This window comes from Myripristis murdjan, chromosome 9 (genome assembly GCF_902150065.1).
Source record: "Myripristis murdjan chromosome 9, fMyrMur1.1, whole genome shotgun sequence".
In the NCBI taxonomy this organism is placed as follows: Eukaryota; Metazoa; Chordata; class Actinopteri; order Holocentriformes; family Holocentridae; genus Myripristis; species Myripristis murdjan.
The window spans coordinates 6,366,370-6,386,589 of record NC_043988.1 but is presented as its reverse complement, the minus strand read 5'-3'; the positions used below and the strand labels follow the sequence as shown (position 1 = coordinate 6,386,589).

At 41.8% G+C, this 20,220-nt stretch overlaps 1 protein-coding gene across 1 annotated transcript in view; it reads left to right on the top strand.

Moving 5' to 3' along the window:
• Positions 1 to 1,806: 1,806 nt before the first annotated feature.
• slc4a5a (solute carrier family 4 member 5a) overlaps positions 1,807 to 20,220 on the top strand; it is a 38,576-nt gene continuing 20,162 nt past the window's right edge. Inside the window, exons 1-7 of the mRNA XM_030059906.1 lie at positions 1,807 to 1,874; positions 9,504 to 9,562; positions 11,008 to 11,220; positions 15,043 to 15,172; positions 16,845 to 17,005; positions 18,096 to 18,248; positions 18,953 to 19,057. Coding sequence (XP_029915766.1) covers positions 9,505 to 9,562; positions 11,008 to 11,220; positions 15,043 to 15,172; positions 16,845 to 17,005; positions 18,096 to 18,248; positions 18,953 to 19,057 — 820 coding nt within the window. The 5' untranslated portion in view covers positions 1,807 to 1,874; position 9,504. The remainder of the gene's footprint in view (positions 1,875 to 9,503; positions 9,563 to 11,007; positions 11,221 to 15,042; positions 15,173 to 16,844; positions 17,006 to 18,095; positions 18,249 to 18,952; positions 19,058 to 20,220) is intronic.

Genomic DNA, 20,220 nt, shown 5'->3' with positions numbered 1-20,220 from the left:
TTCAGGGTTGAGGTTTTCTCAAAGGAAGCTTCATTTTCTCCGTTTGGAGTGTGCACACAGCCGTCATACGGATGACAGGCTGAATCAGAGCTTTTTGATACATTAACCTACTGTAACTCTGTCACGTAACTTAACAGTTTTCATGTATTTCTAACTATATAGAGCCTATTTTCACCTTTTTTATCTTTTTTCTTGTTGAAAATGAATGAAAGTCAAATCGTCCTCCAGTTCTTTTCTCAGTTCCTCAGTTTCAACACTGATAACACTGTCTTGTTTTTGTGTAGTTCATGGCTTCTGCATAATATTTTGAAAACATGAATCAAATTTGTAATTAATTAATTAACAAGCAGTATTAAGCTGCATTTGTATATTTACTCATGCGGTACGAGCTGTGATGAGCAGATGTAAATTTCATTTGGACGTATGAGAAGCTCAGAGCTACTAAAATATTAAAGAATAGCAAATGCACATACATTTACGTTCCTCTCACGTTTCTCGACTGAGGCCCAATGTGTTTAGCAGTGCGGTTCATATTGGAATATGGGAGCATCCTGAGGGAGCCATGAATCCTGCCTATCACGCGACTTTATGGATCCCTGTTTATTGCTGCCACACCAGTATCAGTCCACCAACATGTTTAACACTCGGCACCAAGCCCACTTCATTCTTGTTAAGCGACTGTGACACCTAATCTCAAAATGGCATAGCTACAGATTAACACAAGAATTATGAGTTATCTGCAAATGAAAGCTACTATTTCTTCATTGCATGGGTTTCCATGGCCGAGCAGCCGCATGCAAGCATCACCAAGCACAACGGCAAGCGTCCCATTTCATATATGCCCATAGGTGAAGGCTTTCAACAAATGTAAACCTGGATGTCGGAAAAACCTAGATAGAAGTGTCACCATGCACTTTTACAGAACTGAGCCATAACCATCCACTGGCTCCCAGTCAAATACAGAATCGACTTCAAAATACTACTTACCACCTACAAGGCCCTCAATAATCAAGCTCCTAGCTACCTCTCCGACCTCCCTCACCGCCCCGCCCCAATCCGTGCCCTCCGGTCTGCCGACGCCAAGCTTCTGGTCTTCCCCAAGACACACCGCAAAACCTGGGGTGACAGAGCTTTCTCAGTCGCTGCACCCCTCCCTTCACTCCCAGCTCACATCAAAACTGCCCCCACCCTGTCATCTTTCAAAACAGCCCTCAAAACCCACCTGCTTTCCCTACTTAATTACTTTTTTAACTCCCTTTTACTGCCTGTTGCTTTGTTTTGTCTCTTTTTGGTTTTTCTACTCCTTAATTCTAGTTTTATCCTTTTAAAGTTGTTTTCTGTTTTTTTCCTCTGAAGCAACTTTGGGTATCCTGAAAAGCGCCATACAAATGTCATGCATTATTATTATTATTATTATTATTATTATTATTATTATTATTATTATTGTCCAACAACATGAGAACACTTAACCGGCAAATTTGTAAAGTTAAAACATGATAGGATGTCAGGAAGGAGTCCTAAACTCTAAGCCTTTCTCTTTTCACCTGTAGGCTATTTTTATCTTCCTATCCTTTATTACTTTTTCCACAGCCCTATATATTGACCTGCTGGTGTGTATAGGGAGTTTTTCTATCGGTGGTTGTCACCCATACTTCCAAACAACTTCCTGCCTGAAGCTCTCTGCAGAGCTCTAGCCTGCCCATTATTGAACCAGTCACGAGAGAGAGAGAGAGAGAGAGAGAGAGGCTTTCCTCTTTGCAATTCGTTGCATTCAATTGTTTGCTAGAACTCCACTGGCATGTTTTCATTGATGCTGCCCGGCAAACAGCGAAGGCCTTCTCTCATTTCTTTCATTCTAACAGACAACTAATCAGGTATGCTGTCTTGCCTTGCTCTTAAACTGTTTTTTTTCCCTTCCCCATGCCATTTCTTTCCTCTGTTGTCTGAAGTCGGCACACAATGGCATTTTCAGAGGTTGTTGAAGCCTTAGATGACATTTTGTTTCTCCGGTGTTCACTCTAGGTTTTGAAGGTCTTGAATATTATTATGACGAATGCATAGAGATGTGTGGGAGAATTCTGTTTCTAATACTTTCAGTGAAAACTAAGACAAAGCTGGAATAACTTAAAGTTGCACAAAGTGACTTTTTGTGGTCTGTTGATTTCAGCATCAGTATCTAAGGTAGGAATGCTCTAGAGATAAGTTTTCATTAAAATGTTCACTATATTCCTCGAAATGTTGATTTTTAGACAAAATCATTTTAAAAATTAAGTTGCTGAACATTGTCTCCATTTGGAAACATGTTGTCTGATGTTCAGTGTATAGTATTTATAAAAACAGGATCACATAATCTCCTATGTTTCTGTCTAAAAGAAGTAGATTAAAAAAGAGGGGTCAGCAATTACTTAACTTTTGAGGGCTTGTGAAACTTTGTGCCAATATGTGCACTTTTAGATTCAATATTTTACTTTAAATTTGACAGTTTTATTTGCAGTTTTATTTTTATTACTTTCATGGACTCAGTTGTTTCATAGGAGCAGAGGTTACGGTTTTAAAATGCTGTGACTGATGGGTACCAGCAGGCCTCCCACTGCCAGGGTTACAGGTTTGATTTTCACTCCGAAAGAATGAATGAACTCATCGCACTGTAAGACTCCTCAGGGGGGAAAGTGTCTCTAAAATGGCAGATTTTGCTGCAAAACTCAATCCAGTTAATGACTTTATTCACGCTTAGATAATAAGATCCAGTATATCCTCCTGAACTGAACTTTCTCTGAGCAATAATTAAAGAACTCCCATTGCCAAATGTTCTTTATGTTATAGAATCTCTTTAAACTTACTGAACACTAATGAGGACCATGCAATCGTTGCAATCTCTCTCTCACACGCTCACACACACGTTCACACACAGATACACACACTTTGAGGACTTGTACAGCTTGTTAAAAGTTGAAATATTGTGGCACTGGTATGGAATATAGGCTGATATTCTGCTTGCATTATGCATGTTTGTGTGTATGTGCATGTGTGGATTTGCTCTTGCGTATATCTGTGAAGCATTTGTTATCTTAATTGAAGGCCGAGGGACATAAAATGAAGCTTTTCTTAAGCTCTTCCACTCAACTCCCATTTTTTAGACCCATTTTAGGGGCAGGGGATCTACCTTAGATGCCAAATAGAAGTGGTAAACGTCATCTGAAATTCAAATTTTGAATCTTTATAATGTACATGGGTTTAGGACATTATGATCCAAGGATATGATGGCCATTCCCATGCATACTTATGTGTTAAGTTAAGTTGTTGTAATTTTGGTGTTGATACCATTTGTTACACAGATTTGATGCAAAATTCAACCATTTTTGATCATGTGAGAATTGATAATTATTAAAAATAAATAAATAAATAAAGGTCAAAACCCCCTTCAAAATACGGCATTAGGACACCAAGACCTTGAGGAACAAATCATGCTGTGATTTAGAGTCAAAAACTTTTGTCATTTGCAGATTTCTGTAAAAACTGCATTTTTCGGTGATGGGATGGCAAACACTTCTGTCTGGAATTTGCTCACAAACCAAAATCCCCTGAATGCCCTCAATCTCTAGTCTTGTCTCTGTAAGGTTTGATGAGGCTGTGATTATCCTAGAGGTCACTATAGGTCATTTTATACAGTGACATCAAGTTTCAAAAAATGGGCGCACTACAATGAAACAGCTCCTATGGGGGCTCACATCATCACGCATTAATCAAATGTGGCTCATTGAATCCACAAGAGTCTCAGCTTTCCAGTCAAAGCCAATTGATGCAACTCCAAGACTGTTTAGGCCCCAGTCTGCACAAACACACCATTTTACAACAAGCCAAAAGAACACATTTGGACTGCATGGTTTGTGGCCCAAACTGCATGGGATTAGCATAAACTGGGCATGTCTGCAAAGGGGAGAGCCATGGGTGCCCAGAGAACCCATTTTCTTCTTGAGGTGGGAAAAACTGCCAAAATTCAGCCTAATTTTGGAGCAATATTTAGCCTCCTTGCTGACAACCTAGCATGACTTTGTATCAATGGATTCCTTAGGACATCCAGTTTCTTAAGATCCTATCATCCTGCTGAAGCCTCTGAAGGACAGTATGTCTGCCGAGGACGCCCGTGTCCCCATCGGAGTTTAAGAGGTTAAATCACGTTAATGGTTGGCCAGCAAAGTCAAATAATTGGCCATGTAATTCCACACTTGGCAGTGTCTTGATGTAAGGTGGATCACATGGCTAGTATCAATATAATGCCACTTCATTAAGAAAATTTATTATACAAGTTGATTTTCTTTAGAAACAAGTGAAAAGATCTAATTGTATAATCAGATTTTTTTTATCACTTGTTATTCGAGAAATAAGATTTTAAGACTCACAAAGGTTCATTTAAAGACTGAGTGCTTTGACTAGATATATAGTTTTTTGCATTATCATCATTGCGGTGTATCATTTTGTGCCCAAAACCCTCATGTGCCTGCATACAGTGCAATGCAACTTTTTTCCCGTGTCAGTGTGTTTCTGTGTGTGCATCTGCACGTGTGTATGTTAGTGTGTGCATGCCTATGTCAACCAGGGTGAGGATTTGGCCAGGCGAGCCGATTGATCAGCCTGTGGAGTGTCGGAGGGCAGGGGGCATCTCTCAGTCCAGCTGCCCACTGGGTGTGAAGGACACTGATGTGACAGAACTAATTACAGCGGCAGGAAGCCAGCGCTAGAGTCAGGCCCAGCAGCAGCTCTACTGGGCTTCACTGGATTAAACCTAGCCTCCATCACTCAGCCTTACGTCTCTCGTTCTCTGGGGCGGAGTATATTTCAAAAGTGCATAATTGAGATATCAACAAAGAGCCAAGAATAAGGAACACTGCTTTGGCTTAGAGAATATGGAAATGTGTCTTCTTCAAAATAAGGAGGCATTGTTGAGGGAAAACAGGACAAAAAAAAAATCCAAGGCAACCTTCTCTTTTAAATACACCATATGGACAAAAGTACTGGGATGCACCTCTTAATCATTTACAAACATTTGTTTGTAGAGGCTCGCTCTAAAGAGCTCACTGAATTCCAGCTTGCTGCTGTAATAGTAATGTGATAGGATGCCATCGCTGCAACAAGTCAGCTGGTGAAGTTTCTTCCCTCCTAGATATTCCACCATCAGCTGGAAGTGGGATTATTGCAAAGTGGAAGCGTTTAGGAACCACAGCAACTCAGCCACCAGGTGGCAGCACCACGTAAAGTGACAGGGCAGGGTCATCAAGCGCTGAGGTGCATAGTGCATTAAAGTGTCCGACGCTCTGCTGACTCAATACCTGCAGAGCTCCAAACCTCCTCTGGCATCAACATCAGCACAGAAACTGTGAGCCGGGAGCTTCATGGCCGAGCAGGCGCACACAAGCCTCACATCACCGAGCACAACGTCAAGCGTTGGATGGAGCAGTGTAAAGCACACCACCACTGGACTCTGGAACAGTGGAAAATGTTCTGTGGAGTGACCAATCACACTTCTCTATGTGGCGGCCTGATGAACGAGTCTGGGTTTGGTGAATGCCAGGAGAACGCTCCCTGCCTGACTGCATTGTGCCGACTGTAAAGTTTCATGGAGCAGGGACAGTGGCGGCTCTGCCTATGTTGGCGCCCTAGGCGAAAATACCCTTTTTTGCACCCCTCCAGCCGCTAGCGGCGCCCCTCCAGCAGATGGCACCCTAGGCAATTGCCTATACCGCCTATGCCCACAGCCGAACCTGCTGTGCACGGCACCTTTTCAGCAAGCAGGGGCGCCTGCAGCTACAGGGGCGCCAATTTGCCAATTCCCCACACGGTGATATGATAGATAATAGAAAACCGCATTGCGGCGCAGATGATTTTTTTTTTTTTTTTTTTTTTTATGTACTCATGCCGCCCCCCCATGTGTTATGAAAAAATGCCGCCCGGGCAGCTGCCCACTTCGCCCATGTCAAAAACCACTACTGAGTAGGGATAACGTTATGGGCTTGTTTTTCTGGGCTCGGCATCGGCCCCCCAGTTCCAGTGAAGGGAAATTTTAATGCTTCATCTCACCAAGACATTTTGGACAATTCTCTGCTTCCAGCTTTGTGGTAACAGTTTGGGGAAGGCCCTTTTCTGTCCCAGCATGACTGAGCTCCAGTGCACAAAGCAGCTCCATAAAGGCATGGCTGGCTGAGTTTGGTGTGGAAGAACCTGATTGGCCCGCACAGAGCCCGACTTCAACCCCATCCAACATCTTTGGGATGAACTAGAACAGAGATTGCGAACCAGGCCCTCTGGTCCAACATCAGTGTCTGACCTCACAAATGCTCTTCTGGATGAACGGGCAAAAATTCCCACAGACACACTCCAACATCTTGTAGAAAGCCCAGAAGAGTGGAAGCTGCTCTAGCTGCAAAGAGGGGCCAACTCCATATTAATTCCTATGGATTTAGAATTGGAGGTCAGAAAAACTCCTGTATGCATAAGGTTAGATTCAAGTGAGGGCGGTTTAGACTAGAGTTCTCATCGGGCCTGAAAATTAAGACCCGACCCGACCCGGGCCTGACTGGGCCAGCCCGAGGCCCGACCCGACCCGACTAATTAGCCGAACTTTAGGCCCGACAGCCCGATAAAGCCCGAAAAAAAAATCGCCAAATTCGCCATTATTTAGCAGAGCCGGTCGGCCGCGGCACCGGGGCACCATCAGTCGGTATCAGGCGAGCCGGCCGCGGCACCGGCCAGCATGAGGCAGCTCACCTGTCAGATCCGGCAGACCTGACGGGTGGGCGCGGTATCGGTGCCGCGTCCGGCCCGCCTGATGCCGACTGATGGTGCCGCGGCATGTGCGGGTCAATACGGTAGTCTAGAAAACTGGAGATTTTTTTTTTTCTCGTGCGCCCCCAAGTAGATTGCGCCCTGGGCAGCTGCACTGCCCATAGCAGAAACCGTCCCTGCTGCCGAGTCTGCCAGCACAGCGGGATACTGCTGCAACTCTCTCTCACTTGTTTGCGTTGCGCTCGCACAGCTGGTTGTCTGTCTGTCACTGAAAGTTTAGCCTCCAAATCCAATCCAGTCTCTCACTCTCTCCACCAGTCACATAAAAATGAAACGTCATAATCAATAACAGAACACATAGGCTAATTCTATTTTTTTATTTAAAAAAAAAAAAAAAAAAATCCCCCACAGAACCCGAAGCCCGACCCGACCCGCCCAATTCACGTACATTTTAGGCCCGACCCGACCCGAAAATGTCGGGTCGGGTCGGGTCGGGTCGGGTTCGGGCAGAATATGAGAACTCTAGTTTAGACTTAAACATGGAACAAGCAGGTATTTTATCAGTGGTTCAAAATTATGACAAGAACCATTTAGACCCCACAATAATATGTTGTGCTTATTCAATGCACATCTGTCACTGGGAGGGATTTGTGTTTTTAGATATTTCAAATTTACACCGACATTTGTAGCACTGGTAAGGTGCACTCCCTTCTGGAAGACCACATAAACGTTTGATGCTTGAGATGTCTACAATTTTGAAAATGCAACACAAATGCTGATACATTCTGGAGGGATAGCAAAATACACTTTGAATTGTCGGTGAAGTTGTCAGTTTGATAGGGTTAGGGTTAGGGTTAGGGTTATATCAAAAATATCACATTGCAGGATATCTCAAAGAGTTATGATGGATGAAATGTGGCATAAAGATAGACCTTGGGCCAAAGAGAAATTTATTATAGATTGGTAATGATCAATATGTGTGATTTCCACCCATAGACGAATAGTAGCTTTTTTGTTCGGCCATTCATAGGAAACTAACAGAGACAGAGATTTGCTTGCAAATTCTCAGGATATGTTTCAGCTTTAATAATCTGAATGCTTTGAATGACATCTTAAAGTGGCTGCAATGCGATATCGTGGGAAGGGGTACAAATACCACTGCACTTTCCAGATCATGTTATCACAGCACAATTTTCACTTTTTAATGCCAAATTTTTCCCACTTTAGAATGCATGCACACATATTACAGTCCCAATGGTCCCAGTTTGCTTGGCTTCAACTGGCAACATTACTTGGTTAAGGTGAGGAAAAGATCATGGTTTTGGTTAAAATACTTTGTCTTTACAGGGAGTGAACATCTGACTCATTTCTCACAGGAACTGAACTCCAGTCTCATGTTTAAAAACTACCGCTTTCTTACAAGGGTTGAGCGATTCTGTCAAAATTTCCGTGGAGCTGACTGTCAGCTCAACAAACGGCAATTGCTGACATTGACACTGAAACAACTATCGCTCATCTACCTTACAAGCCAATCCATCCTAACTGAGCCTGGTCATGTTGGACTGACCCATCGTTACTAACTTCGGGCTAACCGCCTTTAAGCAAGAAACACAGGAACTTGGGTCTTGACCAGTTGCAGCATTTCCTCACTAACTAAACTGTACACACACATTGTTCTGCTACAGTCACAGCTACACTGCTAACTCTCTTCTTTGCTTGCCAGCCTCACCATCTCTGGTTCTCTGTCTCTCTCTCTCTCTCAACCGCTACACACACAACAAAAATACACCCCCCAAAAAACTACAAGTGATACCCTCAGCCGATTCCAGATACCCAATACATCGCCCAAGCCAACTTCTTACATGGACTTTGTTGCACGCAAAATGGGTTAACAAATCGCTGTGTTATTCACACGGGATTTGGTGATACCAGACTGTTAGGTGAGCCACAATCTCCTGACAGAAGCTACTTGGCATTTGTTCCCTTGTGGGATTACTGTAATCCTTTTAAATGTAATCTAAACCCTCTCAGCTGCACAGCAACAGGACGGTCTTATACTTCCCTGCTGGCATCTGATGTGTGAATTGGCAGCACATGCATTAAGTTACCCGGTTTTAATTATGCACATTTCTATTGACTTGGCCTCCAGTTCAATTATTTCCCCATTGATCCGCAGCACACTGTAAGTCAACATGCAGGTCAGTGAACAACAGCAACCGCTGGAGGCTTTCGTCCCGGAAATAGAGCAATGACACACACACACTGACACTCACAGGAAATACACACTCACAGGTACCTGCACATACACACATAAACACTGATCTGACATGTGGATGTAGATGTGACACCATTATCCATATGCACCATTACATATAAATACATTTACACACCAATACACAACTAATGTGTATCCATACACCCGGACACACACACGCACACACACAACCACACACATAAAAATATACACATCCACAGTTAGACATAAATATTTAAAGAGATCTACATACACACACATACCATTGCATGGGGAAATAACATGCACACAATCTACGGTACACACACACGAGCATAATTTCATATGAACAGATAAATGCACAAAACAACAAAAACACATGCATGCCAATGCATCCACATCCACATGCACATTCATTTAAAATGCAAACACACATGCACACCATTGTATATTATGGAAAAAATTGACTAAATTTCACCTCTTCTTCTAGAATGGACCATGGAGACCGAGGGATGGGCATCTCTCACCTTCGTTATGAGGAGGAGGAGGGTGAGTGTGTCTGTTTGTGTGTGTGTGTGTGTGTGTGTGTGTATGTGTGTGTGTGTGTGTGTGTGTGTGTGTATCCTGTATGTAAGTAAGATCTATTAGATGAGCCCCCTGCTATTAGAAATAGGATATTAAAGCTCATTACATGTGCTTTGTCTTTTTTTATTATAGCACAGTGGAGTCATTAGAGTAATTTGGTTCTGATTTATTTCTCTCTTTGTCTCAAATATGAATTTGTAGTTTAGTTGTGATGGGTTGATGCATATTAGGAGCGAGGATCAAGAGAACTGTGTGTGTGGGTGAGTGCGTGTGCGTGTGTGTGTGTGTGTGTGTGCGTGCGTGCGTGCGTGCGTGCGTGCGTGTGTGTGTGTGTGTAGATGGGTGGTGTAAAGTGAGGGAATGCATGTGTTTTGGTATTTGTGTGTGTGTGTGTGTGTTTGTGTGTGTGTGTGTGTGTGCTGTGCCTTGCACTGCGCAGCGCATTGTAGCTTTTGGATTCAAACATTCAATATTGGCCTAATTCTCCCAGTTGTTTGGTTATTCCAGATGGAGTATTATCTACAATTACTTTTTTTTTTTTTTTTTTTTTTTTTTTTTTAGCAGTGCCTTAATTCACAGCAGATGATGATGAAACTCCCAGCGTCCAGGCTTTCATTTTAAAATAGAGATTTACAAATCAACAGCGGCTCAGAGGAAGTATGTACAGGCTGTGAATACACGACTGATTCTGAATAGATTTGACTTCTAAATCCATTCATAAAAATTCCAACAGAGAATGGCATTATCTTTAATAAACACACGCGAGATGTGAATCATAATTTATTCATAGTTTGTGAAAGTGTTTTAACATTCTAAAAAATGTTCCTCTGGCTATGAGGGATTAATGAAAGATCTCATTAGATATTCTGCCAGCTCTTATTGGATTCCTGGCGACTGGTTGGTTGACTTTTTTTTTTTTTTTTTTTTTTTTTTTTTGCAAAAAGTGTGATGATATTAAAGCTTGGTTTAAATGCAATAACAATAGTATTGCTCCTGAGAAACTCATATAGGCTATGATTTTTGTATTTTAAATGAATGCAGCCAGTAATGTGGAGCAGTATCAGTGTGTAACCATTCAATAAAGCCACAAAACCATAAAAAGACATCAATCAATCAGCGTCTAAAATATGAGGTATCTAGTCTGATCTTGTGTCATGATTTGACAGTGCACAAAGTTAAATTGTCAGTGTTTCCTTTTAAATTGTTTTATGGGTGGTTTGGGGGGAATTTTAATGTTACTTCTATGTGCATGTTGGTGCAGGTCTGTGCGATATCATTTTTCATTTACTCACAGGGGTTCTCTAGCAGCAGTGATGTTGCTCGTACTGTGAGAAAACACTGGCACATGTCCTTTGATTTGAATTATTGCCGTCTCATCTCTCAATAAACCTGCTCATATTTGTCCACAGACCATCAGTCCATCTACATTGGAGTCCCAGTGCCTCGGGGATACCGACGCAAACGCCGGCGAAGACGCTCCAGTCGTGAGGCGTCTGACATGGACAGGGACAGACACTACAGCCACCATAGACACCACGACCATGAGCGATACAGAGAGATAGACATGGAGGAGGGACTCATCGACCCCAGCGAGCAAAACATCCCAGACATCAACCACACAAGTGAGTGAGTGGCCAGGGGACCTAATCTCAAAGGACATGTCATGACAGAGTATAATATGACCTTTATAACAGGACACCAACCTAAAATGACACGAGACAACATGGCAAAATATGACATGACATGTTATAGGAGAACATGGCATGACCCAGCATGACATTATGTATTATGACTCAACAAGACACAGCAAAGCAAAACCTGACATCAGACAGGACACAACATGACATGACCTGACATGGCACTTTTCAGCATGGGTTAACATGGGATAACATGGCACGGTTTAGAGCAATATATAACCACATGGTGTGATATGACTTTATCCAACATGGCATTACATGGCATGACAATACATTACAGGACATGATGTGATTACAATACAACCTGACATCACACCATGTGACATATCAAGACATAACATGACATGAATATGGAAGGCCAGTGGGTCAAAAAGCATCTTGTGAAATACCTGTCAACTCAGCCATTTATAGCCTCTTAAAATGGCATAAAATATGCATTGAAGCAGCACTGTGTCATACCTGTGTCATAAAATTTGTTCCTTGATTTTCCATTTCACGCTTGATTGAAATGTAAGCCTGATAAATAAATACAGCTGCAGTCAGTAATTTCATCACTTGGTCATTAATATAGCATAGTGTTTTAAGACGCTCTGAAAAATGCATCTGTTGCTTACATATTATATTTCTATGTTAAAAAATGCAAATTTTAGGAACCACACTCAAAGCATATGACAAAACATGAAATATGGCAGGGCACAGGGTAACCTAACCTAACCAAGTATAATATGACATAACGTGAGATGAAATGATGTGACATCATGTCACATCAGGTAACATTACCTAACTTATCCTACTGAAATATTTGTGAGGATCACAGGAAGCCATGTGTCGTTTCATGTTAGAGGGAAACCTTTTGCACTTTGAGAGGGAATGTTTTAGGTATTCATCATGTCTCAGAAAAGAGAAAAGGAAAAACATGTATTAATAATGAAATGCTTAGCCCTCGGTCAGCTTTAATTCATAGTTAAAATAGAGGAATGCACTCAATACAGTCTCCTCTTTTCAGGACTTTAGGCTACTGTACGTGCTGAGAAAAACTTTGGAGACACTCAGCAGCCAATTGGATTGTCAAACGCTTCAAATTACAACTTCAATTGCCGTATGATTCATACTTGATACAGTACAGTATAGAAAATATACCATAAAACTCCCAGAGCCTCTTGAGTCGAGTTTCTTTTACTTTATTACACACATTATCTGGAGCCTAAGGCTCATGAATCATTTCTGGCTCAAAAAGAGTAAAATTATAATATCAAAATTCAAAATTACAACCAACGGTCTCGTGCTCACTCTGTCTCTCTCTCTCTCACACACACACACACACACACACACTCACTGAAGACTTGTGAAGATGATAGTCCGCTGACAAATCAAACAGTGTCTGCTATTTTACACGTCAGTTTTTTATAGTTGAGAAACATCAGGCTGTGTGACCTATTTTAACCCCTCCTCTAATTTTTTATAGTGTTTTTTTTTTTTCACAGTGTGTCTGCTCTTTTGTTGTTTTTCTTGTCAGCAGTGTGTAAACTCGCCCAAAAAACACAACACACATCGTGCATTGTTTCACCTGCAGTCGGATTAAGCACAACCACTAGGATTGAAAAACGAGCGAACTGGACAGTGAATGCAGTGAGGGAGGGGTAAACAGAGAGAGAGGGGGATAGAGTAGTGATGGTCGAGCAACCTAGACTGTGAATGAAGTGAGGGACTGGTGTATGAAGACCCTATAGGCTTTGAAGAGAGAGAGACAGCAGTGGTGGTTGAGTGAGCTACACAGTGAATGAAGACAGTGGAAGTAGCATAAACAAACATTTTTGCAAAGGTTTTGAATCACAGACATATCGTTCTACCCCCCAAAAATTGTCCTAGACAGAAAGCCTTATAAGACTCTTGTGCTCTTTAAAATTCTACCTGTTTACTTGTGCTGTTGAGCTGATTTTGTGTCTTGAGGCAGTTTTAACTGTGTTCAGAAGGAGCCTGACAGGGTTTCCATATTTTTTAGTTTTGAGTAACAAGTGGCAGGCTGTCACTGCCAGTGCTGGCTTTCAGAGCCTTTGGCTGGAAACTTAGTCCATACTGATTAGTATGGTGCAATCAGGTGCAAGACAATATATGAGTTTACCCAGTCAGAGCTGCACACACACACACACACACACACACACACACACACTTAATAGTTGTATTATGGGCCATGAATATCAATATTTGCATAGTGTGCCATTAATAGCAAGAGGATGACAGCAGGGACAACAAAGAGATGAGAGATGAAAGCGAGGGAAAATAGTGCCTAAGTAAACAACCTTGGGAATATAGTCATGGAAATTGACTCTTTCATGCTCCTTATCTCGCTTTGTGAGAATGAGGGAAATTGGTGTCTTGTCTGTTTACGCGTCAGCTTCACAACGTGTGGAGCCTTTTGTATTAAAGTCAGCAGATGGCTGTTTAAGTAGGAAAGTCAGAAAACAAGCTTTTAATAGGTGGAGGTTGCTTGCTTTCTGCTCTGCAGGTCTGGCCTTACTTCTTTCTGCATGTGGTTTTCTGGGAGGCTGATAGCTTTTGTGATTTGTGGGTTACTCCCTTTGGGGGCAGACCGTAACTTATAACATAAAACACAACGTTTTCTCTGACTGAACATAAATGAAATGCTCATGAATAGAGCTTTGTAATAATTCCATGACTCTCTCACCACTGCCTCCTCATCCAGAAAGTAGGCAGTATATGCAAACAGATAGATCAAATATGAATGGAATTCCCTGTCATGTTGCTGTCAGTACAGCACCTCAATATTATTGATTGCTGGTGGCATTTAATGGCATACACTATGTACAGTAATTACAATACAGCTCGGTCCGTATGTTAGGAACACTGTGGCCATCTGAAAGGTCAGTACCCTGCAGCACCATCGATGAACTTTAACCCATATGGGGTCTGTGCTAATATATAGAAAAAAGCCAACAAAGAAAGGCATTATATTGTAATATAATGACTGTTTGTGCAAAGGAAGAAATATGGGGAAAGATATGTAACTATTACAGTCACTGGATTATGCCTGGTTGATAGTGACTTACAGAAGATGTGTTGATGATAAAAAAGACTGATTGATTTATTGTCCAGGAATAGACTGGGAGCCACATGCTGATTCATATCGGAGACCTCTTTGTACACTGATAAATGGTATTATGTGTCAGGGGACAGGTCAGTGAGCTTTGACTTCTCCGAATAACCGCAGGGAGAGGGATGTCCTGTTTGTTTGGTAGGAATGCTGCAGGCTGCAGCTCTGCATGCTATGTTATTAACACAGAGGTGAAGCCAAGTGAGCAGAACAACAACCAGCAACATGAAATACATGACATGATATTTGTTACTATCAGTTGGAAGGGCATGGCAGAATATTATCGCTAATCGGCAGTGTTAAAATTACAAAATTCAGTGGTGGAGTGTCACTCATTTCATGCTTGAATCTCCCTTTCCGCATGGCGGATTTTTTATTTATTAGGGGTAAAATAGGAAGGAGAAGTCTCAGAAATTTTTACCTTACAATACTAAAATGTGAATACTGATATACATACAGGTTTGTTGTTGGTTTCAAGTAAAAATTACACCATCTTTGCTTTTGCTTTTCAGTGGCATTGAGTGAACAGAGTGAGTGAACTTCTGAGTGAATTCCATGATCCTCAGGGTAAAATAAAACTGATTTCAAAAACATTAAAAGAAATTTTCTGTTGTTCATTCCTGAAATCCCTCCAGTGTCTCCAGCGGCAGAGCGGCTGCGCTACATCCTGGGTGAAGATGATGACATGCCAACACCTACACTCTTCACCGAGATGGACACTCTGCAGCACGAAGGAGACGAGCTGGAGTGGAAGGAGTCTGCCAGGTGACTGAGCACACACACACATACACACACAAGTCTTGGGTCAAATAGTGATTAAATATAAATCCAAGCATTTGCATTAACACTTTTTGGGACTCTTCAGGGCTCTCTATCATCCTGTGTGATGAGGGAAACCCACATTGGGCCAGAAATATAATTTTTAAGTAAATTCTCCATTTACATTCTAGGCATTTACCTGGTGCTATTACAGAGTGACTTATATTAAGTGCAAAAGTACAAGCATCAATTCCTACATCACCAAGTCTACTTGCAACCAAAATGAAGGAGTGCCCTTATTATTCCTGTGACCAGGGACCAATTATGTGAGTACAAAGTGCTTAGAGAATAACTAAAAAGGACTGAGGAGAAAAACAGAAGAGTGCTTGAATCTTTTAGGTGATAGAAAATGCCATAAAAAGTGATCTTTAGACAGAGCGTACACCTTGTACTCCTTCTTTTTTTAAAAAAAAAATTCTGCTGATATATTGTTAGTCTGAGTCTCAAGGGAAATTTTCCACATAGTCTCTTGAGCACTAAAAGCCATCATCAGAGACACTTTGATTATAACAACATGCTGCCATCTTTAGTGTTTAAGATCTTCCTGCTGTAACCTTGTGCAGTGCCCAGTCACCTTTTGAAATCACAGTGCCTCCATCGTGCTATTGACCAGCGATGCCCTGTTTCATATTAATGCAGTTTCACAAATCCATCAATAGGAGCTGTCACAGCTACCACAGTCAGAGAGAGGACGCTCAGTGGTGCGCAGACCACCGCCAAGGACACAGCTGGAAGTTACAGCCCTGTTTGGACTAACCCACATCCCCTTTCAGCAACGCTGTTGTCATGGGACATGCTCCTTTCAGTCAATCAGCAGGGACATTTGAGCTGTGCCTGCTTGACTCATGACCAACATACATTGCTGTACATTTGGAAACCATGTCTGTGCTAAGGCCCACCCATAGTCCCACCTTTTTTCAGGAAACATTTCCTTTACTGTACAAAGCTACAAGCCTGATCATCTCTTCTTTTGTTACCCGTTGAAAATCAAGTGTCTGCTGCTTGGTCGGGTTCAGCATCCACTCAGCTCGAGCATCACTCTGTGTGGCTGCTGGCTCTGTGTCAGCATGTTGTCTTTGCAGGTGCTTGGAGAGATCTGATGTTGTGTTCACAGCAGAGCATAGCTGTTTCTGGCCAGGGCACAGTTTGCACTTTACTGTCACATTCTTGTCTTTTTGCACAATAAATTGGAATTATTGCCCATATCTCCTCCATCCCTCAAAAGCTGTAGACCGCTCTGACATTTTTTCCCTATCTCCTGTACGAACTCTCACCAAAGTCACAAGAGGTCTGGCAATTGTTGCACAAGCGTGCATGAAAGGCATGTTTGATGATTGTTTTTTCTATTCGCCCATTATCCAGATAATAGAAGAACTTATATAACACAAGTAAGAGCATAATTGTTTGATTAGTAACTCTAATGTGGTTACTGAATTTAGGAACAGTAATGTGTTACATTATGCTACTGCATTACAATGTAATGTAATGTCATTACCTTTTCTTTACTTTGTAGTGGGTAATGCGATTACCTTTCCATTCCATAATACGTTACCCCCAACACCGCTGAGTATCACAACCATATTCCTCACCGTTTCTCTCTGTGTCCTGTTGCTTTCAGGTGGGTGAAGTTTGAGGAGAAGGTTGAGGAGGGAGGAGAGAGGTGGAGTAAACCCCACGTGTCCACGCTGTCCCTACACAGTCTTTTTGAGCTCAGGACGTGTCTCCAGACGGGGACGGTGCTACTGGACCTGGACGGCTACTCACTGCCTCAGATAGTTGGTGAGGTTTTTACGATTTTGTTTGGTCACAGTCCGTGGTCAGACAGCTTTCACCTTCAGCAATGCACCTTCAGCCATCAATTATGACGCTCCTCAAATCTTGGACAACGGTAAACCTAAACCCTCATATTGGGGAAGGGAGGAAAAATGGAAGAAAACTTTGAGAATTTGCTGACAAAGCCCTAAACATCTCAAAGGATAGTCACATTGGAAGCTCTGTATCTCTGAGTATCTTTTATCACAGTGCATAGTGATCATCAGACACAGCGTTACAGCAGCTGGAGCAGCATGCAGCAGGTCAAATGGCAGGTTTGGGCGGGTCGTGGGTTGGCCACATGTGAGTCTCCTTTCCCGCAAATGCATAACCTTGAATCAAGCACCTGAAAGTTCAAGCACAAAACTAGAAAAGAGAAATATGTTGTCTCTGAAAGTTTGAGCACAACTTACTTGTTCCTACGATAAATCTAACAAGCCTTTTCCTAGTGAGGGGAGCCATAGTGTCAAGATTTATTAAATCAGAAAAGCTAATTTAGGGGGAATTATTTCCTTAAGCCTGAGTAGGTACACAATACAATTTGGGCTGTTGCCAATATAAAACGCAATTTCTTGCAGAATTGTTCCTAAGTTAAACTAATTGATAACAGAGAGGTGTTCCTAATAAAGTGAAGTCTAATTTTGTTAGGATGGTATTTCAACCATATAATCCATCCTACCAGAATTAGGTTACAGCTATTAGCTCTATTATTCACCAGGTAATAAAGCTGTCCAGTCTAAGTATTTACTCTCTGGCTCTTACTTACTTGATTGTTCATTATTCATTGAATGTGTTCTCTTGGTAAAGTGTTCAGCGGGCTGTCAAAGAAATAGTTACTTTTTTCATTAAATCAAAATACTGATTAGACTAATTTATAATATTGCACATTGTATGTAGATACATACACTTCTTGTGGGGTTTGCTTATATAATGCACACACACCTACTGTACACAATAACATAGTCTGCAGCAACAGGCTATGATAGAGCATGAGATGGGAAGTACTGTAATGGATGTCATATTTTCTAACTTGAAAGATAATGTGTGTATTTGCCAGAGGAGATCATTGAAAGGCAGATAGAAGAAGGCATGATATCTCCCGACCTGAGAGAGAAGATCAGCTTTGTGCTGCTGAGGAAACACCGACACCAGACCAAGAAGCCGATCCACCGCTCGTTCGCAGACATGGGCAAGTCCAGCTCCTCTGCCAGTGAGTGTCTGGTGCATTGCTACGATGGGCATTAAGTGTCGGGTATGGCACGGTGCGCCATTTGTGCTGACTTTGCATGAAAGAGTCTAAATGTGATTTTTTTTTTTTTTTTTTTTTTTTTTTTTTTTTTCTTAGTCATAATGGAGAATAAAGATCAAGTAGAGATGCTTTAAGAGGAAATTACTAATAAAAAAAAAATGCACATCATGGGAGCAATCAGGAACAATGCTCTCTCTAAGCTGATAGTTTGGTGACCTACAAGACAAAATAATAATATGTAGCTGGCTAGCTCAAATTCATCCAAATGGAGTTATTGATAGATTGATAGATTTATTGGCAATGTTTGATGTTTGCCTTTCCCATAATTTAAATCCAGCTGAACTGACATCCCTGCATATTAGTAATGCTACTACATAAGGTGTTGTGATAGCAAACAGCCAACATTTTCTAGACCTACACATAACATTGCATCTGCTGAAATATTGAAAATGCATGCAACAATTGGTGTGACTCACTTGGTAAATGAAGGAATGCAGGCCATGACTCAATGGAGCTCTGGAGGGATGCATTAATGTTTGATAAGTTGATTAGCAGTGTAGCGTTTCCTCATCCTATCCCCACACAGGAAACCTCAGGCTGCTGCTGGTGCATCATAAAGCATTATCACCTCTGACTGTGTCTGCATCTGTTTCCCCACCTGCCAGATCGAAGTCCGGGGTCACGGGCCGGACCGGGGTCAGGGGCCAACTTCAACCGATCCACCGAGGATCTCCGAGTGAAACAGCAGGGTGCCAGCTATGGCCGTCTGCGTGAGTGTCTGTCTTTGTGCTCCTGGTGTGGAGGTCAGGATTCAGTCCATAACATCTCACCTCTTCTGCAGGGGGGTGTATTAAAGCTCCAGTATTGTGAAAATAATGTTTTTCCTCTGTTTTTGAGGGCATAGCAATATTTGGAAAGGTGTAGCTGATCAAATACCGTTTCTTTAAATTTTATTCAAATTTTATTCAGTCAGTGCTAAATTGCATAAAAATCTGCGTGTACATGCATCCAAGATACAAAGTAGACTTGATATCCTAAACCACACAAAAAGTAATACATTTAACAAAATGCAACTAGGTCTCCAATCCACACTGAGATATGGAAATGAAAATATACTGTATGTTTGCCTACCGATCAAATTGAGAAGCAAATACAACGCCGCAAGATGACAGGCAATTATGCCCTTGAACTCTGTTTTTCCCTTACATTTCTCTTAAGTAGCTGTAAAGATAGAAGAAGCACCCACTTTTCCATATTGTACAACACTGTCACACACATACTCTGTATCTGCTGGTTGCAGTGATTCATTGAAGCTACAACACACTTAAACCGAGCGAAACATTTAAACCAAAGATGACATTGTTTTTTGCCTGCAGCATTACATCAAAGAGAAACTATCTTTGGATTTTATACACATTTTCCCTGTAATTCAGCAGAACATGTTGGGTATCTTTGAAAACCTTGGGGTCTTCTCTACAATTTAAAATAAAGTTCTGTGGATTTGAGCAAAGCTCGGCCATGAAACAGTGACGAGCGCCCCTGTGGGCATAGGGGAGCTGAAGAGGTGTAAACAGCAGCTAAATGCTGCACCAGGTATGATCTTAAACACCTGTCACTTCTAAATCTTTAAGTGGGTTTATAATAGAGAATACAAACTCCACTAACTGAGACCCTGTAGATTCACACTTACTTGTCAAAATGAAATTCAGCTTTTCATATGATCACCGGAGGGAAATCTTGGCACACAGAAATTTGAGAACTGCTTCTGTAAGATCAGTGAGTGAGCGCTCTGCACAGAGAAAGCTGTGCTGAGCAAAGAGGGATAAACCTGTTCACCACCTCCAGTCCATCAGAAACTAAGAGCAACCTTACAAACTTTATGAGTATTGAGTCAAAACTGAAACAGTTTCCTCTCACTGCTCTTTAGGGCCTC